Below are 16,897 nucleotides of genomic sequence, written 5' to 3'. Positions count from 1 at the left end.
TATTTTCTATCGAACCTATGGGGGTATCCACTTTCTCATCCATCGCTCAGTAAGTATGAGATTGAATTTCCAATAATCTTTATGTCATTGTTTATAGATTCAGTGATGCAAATCAAATAAAGGTAAATCAATTTGCTCAGTATCAACAACAACTTTCTCAAACTTGTTTACCACAGAAAACATTTTTGCAAAATTATAAGTGGAATTAATTTGGTTTGAAATTAGTGACCCGGAGGAAGCTCGTCGCTGATCAAACTCCAGCTTTATTTGTCAAAATCAAATATTTCTTCAAATATCCGGCGGGGTTCTGCGATCACCTCCTCCACAGAAGCAGAGCCCTTCCCCTGCTTCTCCTCACCTTCCTCCTCAGTCCACATCACTCCACCACCTCCAAACGGCCACTCCAACTCCTTCACCGTTTTCTCCACCTTATCCATCGGAAGCGCTGCTGTCACCACCGGTTGTGACATCCACCTCCACTCAGTCATGACTGACTCCGGTGCCGCTGTTGTTTTGGTGGAGATCGTGCTCCTCTTCAGGGAGCCGATGGCTTTCGCTTTAGGTTCTATGGTCCACGGCCGACTGCTGATTATTTGAGTCTCTGGAAAAGGTGAAAATGTTTTAATATTCAATCATTTAATTCCAGCAGAAAGCAAACAATTTTTTTTTTAAACAAAGAAAAGTTTAAGTGATGATTGACCATTGGATGCAGCAGAGCTACAGTTGGAGTCACAGCAGCTGCACACTGTGTCTGATCCATACAGCTCAGCCCATCTGCACAAAGCAGCAAAGACAACAGACCCTTTCAATATTATTATATCACAGCGTTTTTAAGAAGAGCTTCAGGGGAAATCTAACCTTCTGGCCTCTGTGTCGTAGTTGCAGGACTTGGCTGTGGGTGTAGGCACCGAACTGCTCACAGACATGATGCAGTGCATGTACAGCTGCTGCAGCAGATACAGAAAAAGCAAGTTTACTCTATTAGTTTTTAATCACTTTATTCAGTCAAACCACACTGACTCCCAGCTCTTAAAAAAATAATTTTGGGCCAAATCTAACCCAATTTAATTTAAAAAGGGGTCAGCCATCCAAAACCACTGAAGTTTTACAGTTACACATGCACAGGCTTAGCAAACAATTAATTTGCATGAAGCAAATGATTAACAGCGAAAGATGTGGAGTAATTATAACAACGTGTCTGCATAAAGCTCTTTGCTTGTTTTAAATATAAGACTTCTGCTTTACTCAAATTTTTAAATCAAGCGGGTAAAGGCACATGTCGAGATCTACTTACTTCTCAGTACATTTGCAAGCCATCACTGATTTACGGCAAAGAACTTGGGATAAAATAAAAGACAACAACATATGGAACACAGTCTGGTGACACTTGTATTTCAGCTGACCTGGCCCATCATTCCCTTGAACAGGAACGCATCCACAGAGAATCTCACAGCATCGTTTCTGTACGGGATGAACCTGGAGCGCCCGCCTTTGCTTTCAACCATACACCTTTATCAGAAAGAGAAAAAAAGCTGACCATGGCATGATTTGTTTTTTACTAATGCTTCAGCTTTTTTGACGTGTGACATTCATTACCCAAAGTTTCTCACAACAGGGAACCTAAGCGTGAATGTGTGGGACTTCTCTGGAGTGGCATAACACGAGTGGATGTACAGTCTTTCATCGTGGGACATGGGCAGGGCCTCGGCCTGAAAGTACATGGGCTTTCCGAGCACGTACTGATCTGATGGGGACAGCCTTTCCCACTTCGCTAAAAGGAAAATAGAACAGTAAATTAGCAGTAAAGTGACAGGAAAAGCAGCTGCAAAGCTCACTCACACTTTAAAAACAAACCATTTTGATAGCAGTTGTGTGAAAGCAGCTTTGCAAAGTGCTCAAACTGCGAAAATTCACCTGAATATCGACGGAATATCTACTGGACAAAGTATTTTCCAGACAATCTGCAAAATCTTTGAAGTGTCAGTTAGGAGTAAAGTTGGTGCCAAAAACCAAATATTAGTAGCAAAGAATCAATCTCCGAACTCAGCTTGCTACATGATTAAAACCTTGTGTTCCCTGGATATCTTATCTCATAAAGCATCAACATATTTATGAGGGTGACGTCACCGTGGCTCCACCAAACTGTTTGTTTGTTAGCAGCATGACTCAAACAGTTATGAACACATCTGGATGAAATGTGGCACCAACTTAAGAAATTAATTTTCTATTCAGATCTGGATTCAATCACTATAGGGTGGATTTTTTATCTTTATGAAACACAACAAAACTGGACATTTAACTTCTAATCTTCATAAACACATATCAAATTGAAATAATTAAATGTTTGGTAATCTAAATAAAATACCTCATTATTCCAGATATAAATGTCCTCCTGGATCCAAAGACTCATGATTAGTGTGGAGGTGTGTACTAGGATACTGTGCTTAAAGAAACAGTGACTCAGCAAAACCACACGAGTGATTTTGACATTAATCTGTTTCTAGCAGCTGCCCAGAGTTGCAAACTCTGCATTTGTCACATTAACATCAAGGTCTTGCTTCTGAATGATATTGAAAAATGTTTATCAAAAATGTATTTGATAAACAAAGACCACTAAGAACCTCCGAAATCCACTGGGGTTTAATAACTGCACACATTTCTGTAGGTTTACCATTTCGTGGCGTCAGACTGAATTTAGCTCCGTTCTTTACTCGTTTGAAGATCTTGCGTATGGGCACCTTTGGTATGTAGCCAATTTTGTAGGCGTATTGGTACCTAAAAGGTTGTTAGCATTAAAAACAGAAAAATGGAAAAACAACATTAATAAACAGTTTGTGTGTTATGAATAAGTTTCTGTCTGTCCTCAATTTAATGTTTTAATCTCACCTGTTAAAATAACATGACACAGGTAGGCTGAAGGGCACCACTCGCCTGATTGGTCCTTTGAGTCTCGGTGGGTCGTATCGAAGTGTGTTTGAATAGACAACCTGGTTATCAATGATCTGCAACCAGAGTTTTTATATTAACATTTAAATAAAACTTCGTCTACAGTTATGAGACAGGCTTTTATGGCTCAGCAGTGAGCTGAATGCCAACAGTGAATCACAGCAGGTGTACACATAATCTTACTCAACGTGTAATCCTAATCTTATGACTGAAGATTTAGTCAAAAACAAAATTCAGATACAAATTACTGCAGTACATGAAAATGTTTTGGAAACATAAATTTAAACTACTTTTATTGAAATATATCCATTATTTTCTTATTTGTTCAATAGGAATATGAAATCTTACAGTAATGCTGACATCATCAGGTGTCTTGTGTCACCTGACCAAAACTCCAAACACTCAAAAACGTTTATCTGACTGTGGTGTCCTACTACAGAGCCCCTTAGTGGACAAACGAGGGTATAAATATATAAATATGTCCACATCTTTCCAGCACAGAAGATTTCTCTATGCAATCAGATGAATAGTGCAATACTTTGATTAATTTGTGTGACAGAAGTGCATATACAGACCAGTCATTAAAGCTAGGAACAGGGGGGCAAAGATTCGTCCTCCAACTCTCAGTAAATATTTGTGTCCTTAATAAATTTGCATTCATTGTGACTTGTTTTGCGCATCTACTCCTGCTACATATTCAGCATTTTGTATTTTATTTAAAGGCAGATTTATGTATTAATAAGTCACTTGTTTAAGTTGGATTTTTGGCAAATTCTGTTCTGCATGGTTCTGGGAAAAAAAAAAATCTCTTCCAGTATTTTTTTCCCCATTTTTGTGATCTTATTAAAGATGAATACGCTTAAACAGCGGCACAAAATTCCTGCTCTGAACTAAAAAAATAATAATTTTACCCTGCCTGTGCCGTGCCAAGCAAAAGTCAGATATTGTTGAAATAGTATAATGAATGCTTCTGTATGCAACTCCAAAGATGCACATTTTTAAAGCTCATCTATAATTTTTCTTTTTCATATTTTCTCTGTGTGTGTGTGTGTGTGTGTGTGTGTGTGTGTGTGTGTGTGTGTGTGTGTGTGTGTGTGTGTGTGTGTGTAAATGCTATAATGAGGCCAGTGTATGTAACAGTAACCCCTGTGAGCCAAAGGTCCAGTTTAACAGTTTCCCCCCCCCGACTCTTGGCTCTGTGTGACGTCATAAAGTTAGTTCCTCTGGCAGTGAGTACAGAAACCCAATCGCCTCCTGATCAAGCCTACATTTGCCAGGGGCAACCAATCAGAAGCAAGCTGTTTTAAAGTGAGGTGAGGCATCTTGCTCCAGACAGAGGGTGAACTTGGGGCTGTAGGCCCGGTAATCGGTAAAAACGAATATTTTAAACAAATCAAGCAAAGCTACTCTAGTGAGTCCAAGAAATAAGTAGTACCAGGCCCAGTTTAACCTACTGGAGCAAAGCCTGGCATATAAATGACATGTTCACCGTTTTAGATGTCGTCATTGGTGTAACAGTTCTGAGTCCACTGTAACCCACTGAAGACGCAAAACAAAGCTGTCTTTTTTTACTGGTTAATCATCTCGGACTAGAACAGAAAATCAGAATCAGCATTATTCCGTTTTTAATTCTCTGGGGTCCTTTCTTGCCTGAGACTCACCGTGCGCTTGGTTCCACACATACCGAGGCCATACTCAAAATAAAGGTAATCCCTCGTGGATTTGCTGGCTGTGCACGTGCCCAGCTTGAGCTGAGACCGGGCTTCACCCGTTCTCAGAAGGCTCCTCTCCACCTGGACTTGCATCTTTGTCCGCTTACACATAGTCTTCACGGAAACATCCGAGACGCTGGGCGGAGTGGATTTGGGCGGAATAGGGAGCAGGATGTCCCGGACGCGCTCGGGCAGAGGCTCCACTCCCGTGCCCCTGAGCGGAGAGAAGTACTCCTTATCCACCAGCGGCACTTGAGAGTCCACAAACACCGGGAGGTGGAGGTACGGCGGCGGCAGGAGAGTCGGCGTTTCTCTCCGGGGAACTTTTCTCATCACCTGCGCTGTCTGCTCCGAAGGCCGAGGGGCCGCTGTCCCCGCTTCAGTGGACGCAAACACGGGCAGCAAGAGAAGGAGCGGCAGGTAAAGCATGCCCGGAAATCCCAGTGACATACAACAAAGTGTCCGAAAGGGCTGAAGGTTGGCTGTCCCGGCTGATGATGCTCTCCTCATGTGGAGGCAAATTAACAACACCTGGCGCAGAAGAAGCAGACGGACAGCAAAGGGCGCCACTCACTGGCTGTTTGAAGTAAAAACAACGTTTTGATGTTTTCCAGGAGGATCACCTGACCTCCCCCAGAATCAGCTGATTTTTCATAGTTAATTAAAACGCGCAATCTCTCATACTATGAAAGATTTCCCAGTTACAGGCTCTGTTAGTACAGAAGGTTGGGTTGACATTTTGTGCTTTTACATTTGCTTTATTTTTCCAGCATTTTTTTGTCTTTCAGAAGTACAGAAGAAGACAAATATATTCAGTTTTCAGGGCAGAAAACAGCATGATTTTTGTTATTGAGCATCTGGTCATGGGATCAGCATCTCATCATGAAACATATATTTTCAATGCAAAATGCCACCAATTTAATGTCTATGATACAGAGGAACAGGAACAAGTGTTGGTACCCTGGATGTTTAGTCTATGCCTACATTTTGGTGCCAGGCTTCTCTTCTAGCTGTGACTCGTCACTGTTTGTGTTCTAAAAGGAGTGAAAAGATTCACCATCTGTCTTCCACACTCTGTTCTTATCCTGACTGTTTCAATAACAGGAATCAATTCAATCTGAATAAAAAACCTTTACACTTCTACAGGTTGCATGCTTTGTAAAACCAACATATTTAACTCAATGGACCTCCAAAACACCTGCTGATATATACAAAGGACTGTTAAAGAAAGGCAGTCATATCAGTATTTTAGAATGTTTCCATCCTGCTCGTCAGAAACTTCAGGTCATGAAATAAATGCACAGAACAAAGATTTTAAAATGAAAATATCAGCAGGTGAATACATGCCTCAGATTAATACACTGTAACTGGTTAATGCAGGTAAATTGTTACGATATAAATATGCATATGAACTAAATGTGCAGAGGCTAAAGAAAGCCTGTTTCACTGTGATTGGTTTGTATCCAGAAACACAGACATACCATAAAAATGAGCAAAAATTAATGAAGACAAAATATTATAAATGGACTCAAACCTTCAAGAACTGCATATACTGAACGACAAAGTTTTTTTTTAATTTTGTGAGATTTTTGAATCCAACAGAAAATTTACCAGGACATTGTTTGTTTTAAACGTTGTACTTTTTCATGTGTGTCTGTGTGAATTTGGACTTTACACTGGTGCGCTTGCCTTATTGTTACCGATTTACTGTTAGAGTAAAAATAAATAAATATATTGTTTTTAAAAAGTTTAGTACAGCTTTTGTCCATTAGAGGGCGGAAATAGGAACTCTATCTCTGCCAAACTGCTTTATATCATTGACTATTCACCAAACGGAGTACAGAGTTAGAAGTGTGAATAATGTCCCAATCCAGTAGGGGGCAGCAGATGTAGCAGCGCCATTACACAAGTGAGTGTTGCAGCATTCATTGGTGAAGGTGAAGTTGAGTCCCAGCGCGTATTTTTCACCCGTGATTCCGCACAGGGAGGGCAGGACGCAGCTCTTCTCGTACAAAACCACACGGAAGTCCCCTGAAAGAAAGAAGCAAATCACACTGACGCACTCCTCCCCGAGCCGGGCGCTGACCTTTCTCGCTTCTTTTTCTCAGTTTTGATTCATTTAAATTTGACTTTCAGTGACTCGAGTTGAACTCACCTTTCTCACCGACGGCTCGGCTGGACAGGCAGAGCTGCCCAGGTGGACACTTCAGGGGGAATCTGATGCAGTCCAGAGGGGAGATGGTGGGGAACACACAGGTGTAACAGAAGAGGGGAACTGAAGTACAGATGTGAGTTTTGCATGTGAACCACAGTAAATAAGTCAACTGAATCATAATAATCACCAAATACAAGGATGGTAAAAACGGATGTCTTTTAAACTGCTTTTTAAAATGTACTTCAAAATGATTAATCACCAAGATTAATCAGTGGTTCGAATATTTATTTGTTGCAGCCCTAATATGATGAAACACACCGCTTTATCTTTACCACTAACACGAATGTTAACCACTTCTTCTTTCAGCTGCTTCCTTTAGAGGTCACCATCTGCAGGTCCTCCTCCACTACATCACGCATCTTCTCTGAGGTCTTCCTCTTTTCCTCCTGCCTGGTATTAAACACATATCCCCCATCCCGTCTCTGCGCATGTCCAAACAAACTCAGGCTCGCATCTTCTGATATATTAGTTTCTAATCCTGTCCGTCCGGTCACTCTCAGTGAAATCCTGCCTCGTGTCGTTTTATCAGTGCCACAGTCTCCAAACCATACATCACAGCAGGTCTCACTACCGTCTTATAAACCTTCCCTTTTACTCTCACATGTATCTTTCTGTCTCACCTCCACCCACTCCACTCTGCGTGCACTCTCTGTCTGTTAGCCTCAGCTATTTAAACTCTTCTATCTTAACTACCTCTGATTGCTACTGCACTTGGATATTTCTTATGGAACGGCATCATGCGACACAAAGAGGTTTTTTATATATACAAGTAATATAAAGATCAAACATATTCATTACTAAACAAAAATATTTCTGTATTTTAAAATAATTTTATTTAGGCAGTTTTTTAAGGTGTAATGGTTCCAGTTTCCCAATCACATCTTTCTCCATCTCACGTTACAGCTATTTAAATAGTTCTTTTCCAAAAATTTCATACATCAAACAATGAGGGAAAAATAATAGATCTTAATTATGCAAGAAAATAAGTTTTTTTATATTAATGTTGACCTCGGTGTTTTCTGTCTGCTATAGCTGCATGGATTGTGCCTTTAAACACACGAGCAGAAGCATGCACACACCGTCTTTGCTGACTTACCCACAGCTGGAAGTAAACACAGGAGAAGCAGAGAGCCAAGCAGCTTCGACATCACTGATGTTTCTGTCTCACCGGGAGAAAATCCTCCTGCCGGTCGACGCTTCAGCTCTTAAAGGCGTTTCTTTCAGAATATTTTCTAGAATGAATCCGCTGTTTTCATCTTGAATTCAAGAAATCAAGTTGTTTTTTGTTTGTTTTTTTAATTTAAAGCTAAAGTTTTACAAACTAGCTTCACGCGGATGGAGCAGCCACAAAGATCTGAAGGTAAATCTCTTACTGGTTTCTCTTAATATTCCCTTAATCAGCTCTGGGAGAATCTCCCACCCCACTCCCTATGATTAAATTAGACTGTTAGACTTCTGTTCCAAGCCATGGCTGCTTAGAAAAGGTCCATTCAGACTTAAGATAATCAACGGGGCTTTATGAAGAAAATCCACATCTGTGTAGCTGAAAATGTGGAAAAAGTGGAAAGTATTAAGCTTTGAGGGTTTTTTTTCTAAAGAATGATGTGACATGTGTCCTGTACTGAGGTGAAGCAGAGCAGGTTTATTAAATCACATCTGATCTCCTAATGAAAGACGTTGAGTTTGGTGGGAGGGATGTCAAGTGACCTGCAGTCCCATGACTAGAAAAGTGAGTAGAAGCAATAAACAGTCCCACAGTTTCAAACTGAACACAGGGTGATTTCATGTTTTTTCACAGTAAGATTTGTTCATAGTTTTTGTATTGAAATAATCTGCAGTATATGATTATTGTGTGCTTAGATAAGATAATGAAATTACTCCATCTCTGGATACTTTTCCTGTTTCTGTTTTTCAGGCATGCAAAAAGTCATTCTTTCCATTGTGGTGATGTGTTATTTCAATAAAAGATAGCCTAATTAGATCAGAATGAAAGTGTCTGTGTGTCTGTGGAGTGATACGCTGTCTTGAGATAAACCCACAGAATTATACTGGTTTCAAACCCAGAGCTGAATTCTGTGGAGCTGCTAAAGATTTCATCCTAACAGCACAGGCGTTAAACTTCAACTCTTCTAGGAAAACTCTCCAGTGAGAGACGGCAGCTGAAACCAAAGCTCTCTTTTTTTATTTTATCTCTCCTACTGTAAATCACAATTTCATTGTACATGTACAATGACAATAAAGGGCTATTCTATTCTATCAGCCCAGACTGCAGAATAACAGCCTGCAGTATTTAGCATGCGATTCCTAAATGCTGCAATTCTTTGAGTGGCCACTTGATGATGGCTCCAGATGGCTGTTGGCTGCAAACAACAAACAGACATACCCCATGGTCTTTGATTTTGTATTTTAAGTGTCAAAGATGGTGTTTTGCTGCTCCAGTGCTCGTTTTTTGGAGCCAGAAGTTGTCGTATTTAACAAGATGATGCAGCACGAGGCTATCAGCTCACAGTTTGGTTAGAATATCCATCCACAAATCAGACGGCTCAGACACACTAGAATTTAAATCTGGAGAACAGACTTTTTAGATGGGCTGTACTAACAGAAGATGACAGTCTGAGATTGACATTAAAAATTATAATAATACTTCTCGGTGTAAAAAACTATCTCATCATCTGCATGATGGTGATATGCAAATGATGATCAAGTCAAAAATCTAAACTGTATGCCTGTGATCGTTGGACCCTCAGGCAGCCCAAAAGCAGGGTAACGCACATCCATGCAAAGAACTTCTCTGGGGAAAAAGCTTGTTAAAAGGCAAAGTGGAAAATTGTTCTGTGGACAAACTGAAATCTGAAATTCTTACTGGAAAACATGGACGCTGTGTCCTCCAGACTGAGGACGAGAGGGACCATCTGACGTATTATCAGAACTCAGTGCTGGAGTGGCCTGCTTGCATTCCAGACCTTTCATCAACAGAAAACATTTGAAGCATCATGAAACAAGAAATATAACTGCAGCTAGAATCAGCTATCAGAGAAGAAAAGGACCAAAGGTCCAGCAGCTGCTCTCCCCAGACCCCGGACATTTAGGGACTGGATATAAAAGAAGAGGGGCCACAGGACACTGCCACACAATCATTTGAGACATGTTGCCACATCAAATTCAAAATGAGCTAATATTCCCAAAATTGTATATTTTCTCAGTTGAAACATGTAATGTTTTGGTTTGTGAATAAAATATGTTTTTTCTGAAATTTGCAGATCACTTGTATATTAAATATGTATGATGATGCACTACAGTTCAACTAAAACTAAACGGCTTAGAAAAAACATAAAAAAAAAGACAAAGAAACAAGACTGTGCATAAACATTTTACCTTAAAGTGCATTTTCAAGCTGTTCTAATGTTCTTTAACCTGTAAATAGTTCTCATCAGTAACTAAATTAGCATCACAGCGCCCCTTGCTGGAGGAAAGCGGGCATGGCTCGCTTGTCGACCTGCTGACGCCTCATGCGGACCACAGCTGCGTCCACCTGAGCTGCAGCTCTCTTGCCCTGCAGGTCATCCAGCAGCTGCAGACATGTGCGCTGCAGCTTCCCCAGCTCACCCTCAGAGGACTTAAGACATCGTCTAAGCACTGCACCGCTCTGAGAGACACACAGGAAACACATTTCAAATTGATTTTGTTTGTCTGAGACAAAATGAGAGGGTTAGAGTGTTAAACCACTTTGCTTTTTTAATACATGTGAACACCAGCCATTGTACTTGATAATGATAATGATATGAATCCTGGTAAATGTTCAGTTTGTGTTTATTTTTAGTCTTATCTGACATGCAAAGCATTATTAAGCATATTTTTAAAGACTGAGCTGAAGAGTGAGACTGTGCTTCACGTCTATCGTTCTGCTTTGAGGTCACAATTTATTTTTGAAAACCTTAAAATGCATGAGGCAGAATTTAGAAACAAGTCTCAGCTTCGGTTTCTGCAGACAAAAATCATGCAGATTAGTTTCTGCAGAGTTCAAGTGCAAGCTAACATCACCCCAGAGCATTCAGCTCACCCTGTATTTGGCTTTTTTTTTCTTTGTACACGTGTATTAAATATTTATCCATCAGTAATCAGCAAAGTTATTGAATGTTACCAGAATATAAAAAAGAAAACATGATTGGAAATATTAAAGCTGCAGATTAATTGTGTCCAATTTATCACTGGTTCAATATGCATGTGAAAGGCACCGTCCATGTTGACACACCTGCAGCAGAGTCTGTTAGCTTAGTCGTTTCAGCACAAAAGGTCCAATTAGCTTAGAGTACACTCCCAGCTTAGCATCACAGTGCAAACACACACGTAACCTCAGCAGTCAGAGACTCAGATATCTGACATCAGGACGAGGTAAAGGCCAAAACACACTTCATGAAGTATGATAATGAATGTGGCAGCCGAATATGTGTCGGACGCACCTGAATGAGCTGAGCAGCTTCAGGTAACTGTGTCCCCGGGTGTCTCTGATAAACTTTCACCAGAGGCCTGTTGAGCTTCTCTCTGGACAGAAGATCACCGCTGTACTCTGGACCCTGTAAGCAGGACAGCGTGAGCCAAACGTTTTCATGAAATTTCAAATAAATATGCTCCACACCCTCTCTGACCTGTGCTCTGTCGTGGCTGTGACGAATGCAGTTGATCTCCCTCTGCTTACGAAACATGGCCTGCCGGGTGGCTGCAGACGTCAGCGCCAGATTTTGCTACAGAAGACAGAATGAAGGTTAAGTATGTGTTATTACTTTAATACAAAATGCACTTCTGCATTAATTCAGGATCTTTTTACCTGCAGAGTGACTGTCTCTGCAATTTTTTTCACCAGGCCGTCGTTGACAGCGCGATGAGCAGCTTTCTGCCTGCTGATGGCCCTGGTTAGCATCCGTCTGATGGTTTCTCTCAGTAGCTGCGACTGGTTGACCCTCAGAGAGGACGACTCGAAAGCCTTTTTACACTCTGCAAGAGAAGCGGGAGATATCCTATCCGTCTATTTTAATCCTGAGGACACAGGAGATCAGTTTTGAGATGATCTCCTCTTTCTGTGACTGTGAGCAGGGACACTGGCTGTGTAGATTAGTAACCACACACAAAGCAACTAATTCATTTAATTAAAGTGCAAGCATAGAGTCTTGGAATGTCTTGGAGTGCCATAGTAGCAGGGTGCATATATATATATATATATATATATATATATATATATATATATACATACACATATGTGTCATGTATTAAAAGTGCTGCGAGAAATTACAAAATACACATATTTTCATTCTGGAGGATATACTTCTCTTTTTTTAAGATCTTGTTTTGAATATATATAATTAATGTGTGGTGTAAGAACTGTGCTGTTCTTTTTCTCACTTGTTTCATTGATATTTGGGTGAAATCTGCTCTTATTTCTTATATAATTTCTTAACGAGAGCTTCTTCTTGTCCTGAGTGTACCTGGAGTAAAGGGGCTGATGGGATCTGTTTTGATAAAGGTCTGAGGTGCAGAGCCATGTCCTCCAGCAGAGCCACTGAGAGGGAGCAGTTCCAGTACTCGAGCCCTCTCACTGGCACAGTTCAGCAGCTGTCTGCTGCTCTCACCCAGGGCCTTAAAGAAGAAGGCAGGAAAGAACGCGTTAGGACAGCAGCTGACAGATAAATATATAGGTACGGGTTACTTTGCAGACTGAAAAATGTGGTAAAAAAAAAAATAACAATAAAAAGTTTCATAAAATAAAATATGTGAGATTTGCAAGTGTTTTTTTTTTTTCTACTGAAAATGCAAACCACAAACCAATCAGTTATTTCACAGTGGCTACGTGTATCTTTCTGTACAGTCTATGTACATTATACTTGACTCAGGCTAACAGCACCAGTTATACTCTCTGTTCAGTGCTACTTAGCCAATGCTTGACAACAAACAACCCATCCAGTTCAGGGGCATTCGGGCCTTTAGCTTATCCCAGCATCCCAGTTCATAAGGCAAATGGTGGAGTAGACCCTGAACATGTCCCCGTCTATCACAGGGCCAACACAGAAAGACCTTCATTCAAGCTCACATTCACACATACAGCCTATTCAGAATCAACAAGCAGTTCTGCTGTGGGGAAAAGCTGCAGCAGCCAAAAGAAACCCATGTAGGCACAGGGAGAGCATGCAATCTTTCAATTCTTAATTCAGCTGGTCGAGGCATCAACAGCCTGGATACGCAGCAGAGTTTCAGTAACCCAGTAAACATAAACATGTTAAGTTTAGCAACCTCAAAGATATATGCTACATGGCTGTTACTTCCTGTTACTCATCCCCTGAAATGCTTGAGCTTTAACTTAAAGGAACAGTTCACCTCAAAAGTGAATTTACATGTTTCCTCTGGCCTGTAGTTCTGTCTAACCAACGAGACTGGACAACTCACTCTAAAACAGACACATCACCGTACCATCTTATCAGTGGGTCTATGCCTTTTCTTGAATATAATGCAACCTAACGGCACTCGCCTTTTGGTCTTCAAAGAACCAAAACAAAGGAACTACTTTTTTTCTACTATCTACATCCACCAAACTTCTAGTCACAAAACTGCTCACAAGATTTGTGGATTTTTAAATGTGTTAAATTTAAGAGAATTCACTCGTCTCACATCAGAACAGTTTAGGTGGATAAACTGTCCCTATAAATCCAGCAACAACAAAATCTAAAGAAGAAGGGTGGAGGTTAGTGATACCTGAGCATTGCTGTTTTTCTAACCTCTCTCATGCCTGTGAGGGTAGAGTGGAGGTAAAACAAGTCAAGCGATGAAGACAGAGGACTGTAAATCACCTGAAGCTGGCTCAGTGTGGTTTTCAGTGTTCCCTCCAGATCCTGTTTCAGCTCAGCCAGCTCTCTCCTCTCCCACAGCAGCAAGTAATCAGCACCATCTCTCTCCTGCAAATGGGCAGACCTGTCAGGGCCTCAGTCTACAGCTCTGAACTTCATCAAATAATCCTTGGTGCTGGATTAACTCTCAGTGATACTGGAGGTAATAAAGATTTAATGCTGTATGTGCGTGAGGCAAGCAGGCAAGTTTTTGCACTTGAAATCCTGAAAACGATCCTGAGGTGCCGGGCAGAAAATACTTCACCACGGTTGAGCATCTTTAACACCAAAGAAGACAGAAGAATTTCAGCATTTTAAGTGTTGTGTAAGCTTGCCGTCTCAGTGGTGGATGGCCTCCTGGTTCTGCCCTCTGAGCTCTTCTGGTTGATGGTCAGATTGGTCCTAAGACTGCGCAGCATCCTTTCCAGGTGTCCTCGCTCTCTCTCCAGCTTGACACCTTCCTCGGTCACTCTGCCAGCCTGCCTGCGCAGCTGGACCTCCACCTCCCGAACTCTGCGCATGTAGTCAGCAACTACAGCAACACTGGCTCCGGCACACTGCTCACGCAGGCTGGAAGGTGGGAACGGGGCCACAGGTGTCCTCTGAGAGCCACCAGGGAACTTTAAAAAAAGTTCAAGCACAATGTCTGAGTCCAACACTCAAAAACATCAGTCAACTTTAAAAATGCAGAAGATGAAAATCTAAATAAAAACAAGTGAAGGCTTTTAATATAGAAAGAGTTAGAAAATAAAGATGTTTTTAAGTCTTAAAATGTCTAAGAGATGAGAGTCTTAAATGAATTTAGCTCTGCCTCTACCAACAAGTGTAAAATATTGCTGATTTATAAAGCTGTACTTTCCTCCGTGGGCTTTTCATTGGCTGGAGCTGCTCTGCAGTGTTCTGTAAAGAATGTTTCAGTCTGTTTATCTCCTAAAACATCTCATCCTGGCTCCCTACGAGCTGAGATTCCAACCTTTTCAGGCTCATATCCCATAAATTTAATGTCTGCATGCCACTGGAGTACTGTTGAGCTCACAATGAGGGCATGGATAGGGTGAGCAGTGGAATGTAGTAGTAGCAGCAGTTTAGTAGATTTACTTAAATACTTTGCTGATTCAGTTTTAATAGACTTTAAGTATTTCTCTGTGATTCTGTTTTCTAGATGCTTTAATCCAGGAAGCAAATACTCCACATCCGTGTGCACCACACCATTATTTTTGCTTTGCAGATTTTAAATCTATGAATATGTATAATGCTGTATTAATGTAGATAAAGCTATTCAGGAGTATATAAGTAATTAAAATCACCTCCAGCTGTGACATTAATGTGTTAATGCATCATGAGTAATTTCAATTTAGGTACTTTTAGTATATTTTGATGCTAAAACAGTTACTCATGCTGGGTTATGACATAATTAAAGAGACTGATTAAGTCTTTTATTCTATCTTAGTTATTCTGGTCTGTTATGTCATTGGATGTTGTGTGCATGTGTATATATATACATGTGTTTATGTCCACGTGCATACCTGTGTGTGTATATGCATGTATATGTATGTGCATATGTATGTGTACATATATACTTGTATAGACAAGTGTATATAAGAGTCTGCTTATGTGTATATATATGGATTTTTTGTAATCTTCTTTACCTCATTTATCTTAATTCCTTTTTTTTATTCGACGTCCCTCTGTTCAGCACTCTGGCCGACACTTGATGTCTTTTAAATTTGCTCCACAAATAAAGCTGACTTGACTTAATTACAGAGCAAAACAGTTATTCATTATTATTCAATATGAAATGAAGTTTAAACTCTAGTTCAGTTTTCATATGGACTCCTGTAACTGTGAACGCTAGTTTAGAATAGTTTACATATATTTATTTTTAAAAATGTAAGTTCAGGCTTTCACGCCATCCTGGCACACTGTGGATTGTTTGTCTCACCATGGCTCCTGCACTTTGGGGTCTTGATATCTTCTTGTTGCAGACGCAGTCACGACTCCTCGGTCTGCACGCCTCCGCGGTTATCTTATCTCTGGCTGTGACTTCCGCTGTGCCGTCTGAGCGCTTTAGGCTTACTCCTGCAGCGGCGCTGCTGCTGCCGCTCCGGGGCTGGCTGCACGCAGCGGGCCGCCCGGCTCGAGTCTGCCTGACCAGGCGCTCAGCACGCCGAATGGAGCGGACCGTACCCTCGCGCCAGGACTGCGGTCCGATGGTAACAGAGCCGAGGGGAACCGACTGAACCTGCATCACTATGCTATGAACTGGCCTCATCTGTGACTGCTACCAAGTATCCAGGGTAAAAACGTTGTGTCATCTCCATAGCAACAGCAGCTAAAGTAACTAGAAACTCCAAGCTGTTTGGTGATTGGAGAGAAAATGGAACAGAGTACATGCAGCACTCAGTGTGATCTCCCCCTTCAGCTTTCACAGAAACTCTTAAATGACTGTGAAACACAGCTGTGGCGCATCAGTGCTCCTCTCTACTTCGTATCTGGTTCTTTAAAGGAAGGCGAGGACTGAAAGAAGACAGTTTACTTAAAAACAAGACAAACTATAAGACATGGGAGAATTCTGCAACAGGTGGGGGTGGAAGTCTACAGCTTTAAGGGTCATGCTTCTAAAGCTTCAGGAGGAGGAAGTCAGGAGCTCTGTGAATGTGCGTGTTTTTAAATATAAAATCTGACTGAAATTAAAATTTAACTTAGACAGTGCTTTAAACCTGCGTTCTCTATAATGACCAGCAGGGGTCGAGTCCCTGAAGCCCCCGTGATCTTTGACCCTAAATGCCTTCCTGATGAGTTTATGGTTTTAGTTGATAGAATGTGTTGTGAAGTCTCATCTACATCAGAGTAAAGTAGAAAATAAAACAGTCTGTTTTAGCTTGTGCCTACTTTGTGACTGACAGCACTGAATCACTCCTGCTGTATTACTGTACAAATCAAAGTGTGCACTTTCCCACAATGAGAGACTGGTGCTCACGACAGTCTGACAGCTTCTAAACTTTAAAGCCGTTCCTCTTGGTTGAGCTGTAATGTTAAACGCACACTTCTCAGGGTTGGTGGAACTGCTCACGTTAGGTTTGTGAATTTTTCTTCCAAGTAACTGCCTCGTGAACTTGGAGAAAGACATTGCTGCTGAGTTTTTCAAACAT

General features: G+C 41.1%; 3 protein-coding genes across 3 annotated transcripts; all 3 read right to left on the bottom strand.

Moving 5' to 3' along the window:
* Nucleotides 1–263: 263 nt before the first annotated feature.
* zp3d.2 (zona pellucida glycoprotein 3d tandem duplicate 2) lies at nucleotides 264–5,219 on the bottom strand. Its single transcript, XM_063484934.1, has 8 exons — nucleotides 4,608–5,219; nucleotides 2,887–3,002; nucleotides 2,672–2,775; nucleotides 1,597–1,771; nucleotides 1,404–1,509; nucleotides 859–947; nucleotides 701–774; nucleotides 264–601 (listed from the first exon to the last, which is right to left on the bottom strand). The coding sequence occupies exons 1-8, from the start codon at nucleotides 5,166–5,168 to the stop codon at nucleotides 264–266; spliced, it is 1,563 nt and encodes a 520-aa protein (XP_063341004.1). The 5' UTR covers nucleotides 5,169–5,219.
* Nucleotides 5,220–5,408: 189 nt separating this feature from the next.
* LOC134637877 (sperm acrosome membrane-associated protein 4) lies at nucleotides 5,409–10,084 on the bottom strand. Its single transcript, XM_063488420.1, has 3 exons — nucleotides 7,970–10,084; nucleotides 6,814–6,933; nucleotides 5,409–6,689 (listed from the first exon to the last, which is right to left on the bottom strand). The coding sequence occupies exons 1-3, from the start codon at nucleotides 8,019–8,021 to the stop codon at nucleotides 6,484–6,486; spliced, it is 378 nt and encodes a 125-aa protein (XP_063344490.1). The 5' UTR covers nucleotides 8,022–10,084; the 3' UTR covers nucleotides 5,409–6,483.
* A 136-nt stretch (nucleotides 10,085–10,220) lies between these two features.
* On the bottom strand, nucleotides 10,221–16,400 carry tektl1 (tektin like 1). The gene is made up of 8 exons (XM_063488419.1): nucleotides 15,688–16,400; nucleotides 14,081–14,365; nucleotides 13,710–13,814; nucleotides 12,354–12,504; nucleotides 11,699–11,865; nucleotides 11,520–11,615; nucleotides 11,334–11,447; nucleotides 10,221–10,519 (listed from the first exon to the last, which is right to left on the bottom strand). Exons 1-8 carry the CDS (start codon nucleotides 16,015–16,017, stop codon nucleotides 10,322–10,324), a joined length of 1,446 nt encoding a protein of 481 aa, XP_063344489.1. The 5' UTR covers nucleotides 16,018–16,400; the 3' UTR covers nucleotides 10,221–10,321.
* Between the last annotated feature and the right edge of the window lie 497 nt (nucleotides 16,401–16,897).

Source organism: Pelmatolapia mariae, linkage group LG10_11, assembly GCF_036321145.2.
Source record: "Pelmatolapia mariae isolate MD_Pm_ZW linkage group LG10_11, Pm_UMD_F_2, whole genome shotgun sequence".
NCBI classification, from domain to species: domain Eukaryota; kingdom Metazoa; phylum Chordata; class Actinopteri; order Cichliformes; family Cichlidae; genus Pelmatolapia; species Pelmatolapia mariae.
The sequence above is the reverse complement of the archived record's forward strand: the minus strand, read 5'-3'. Positions and strand labels throughout refer to the sequence as shown.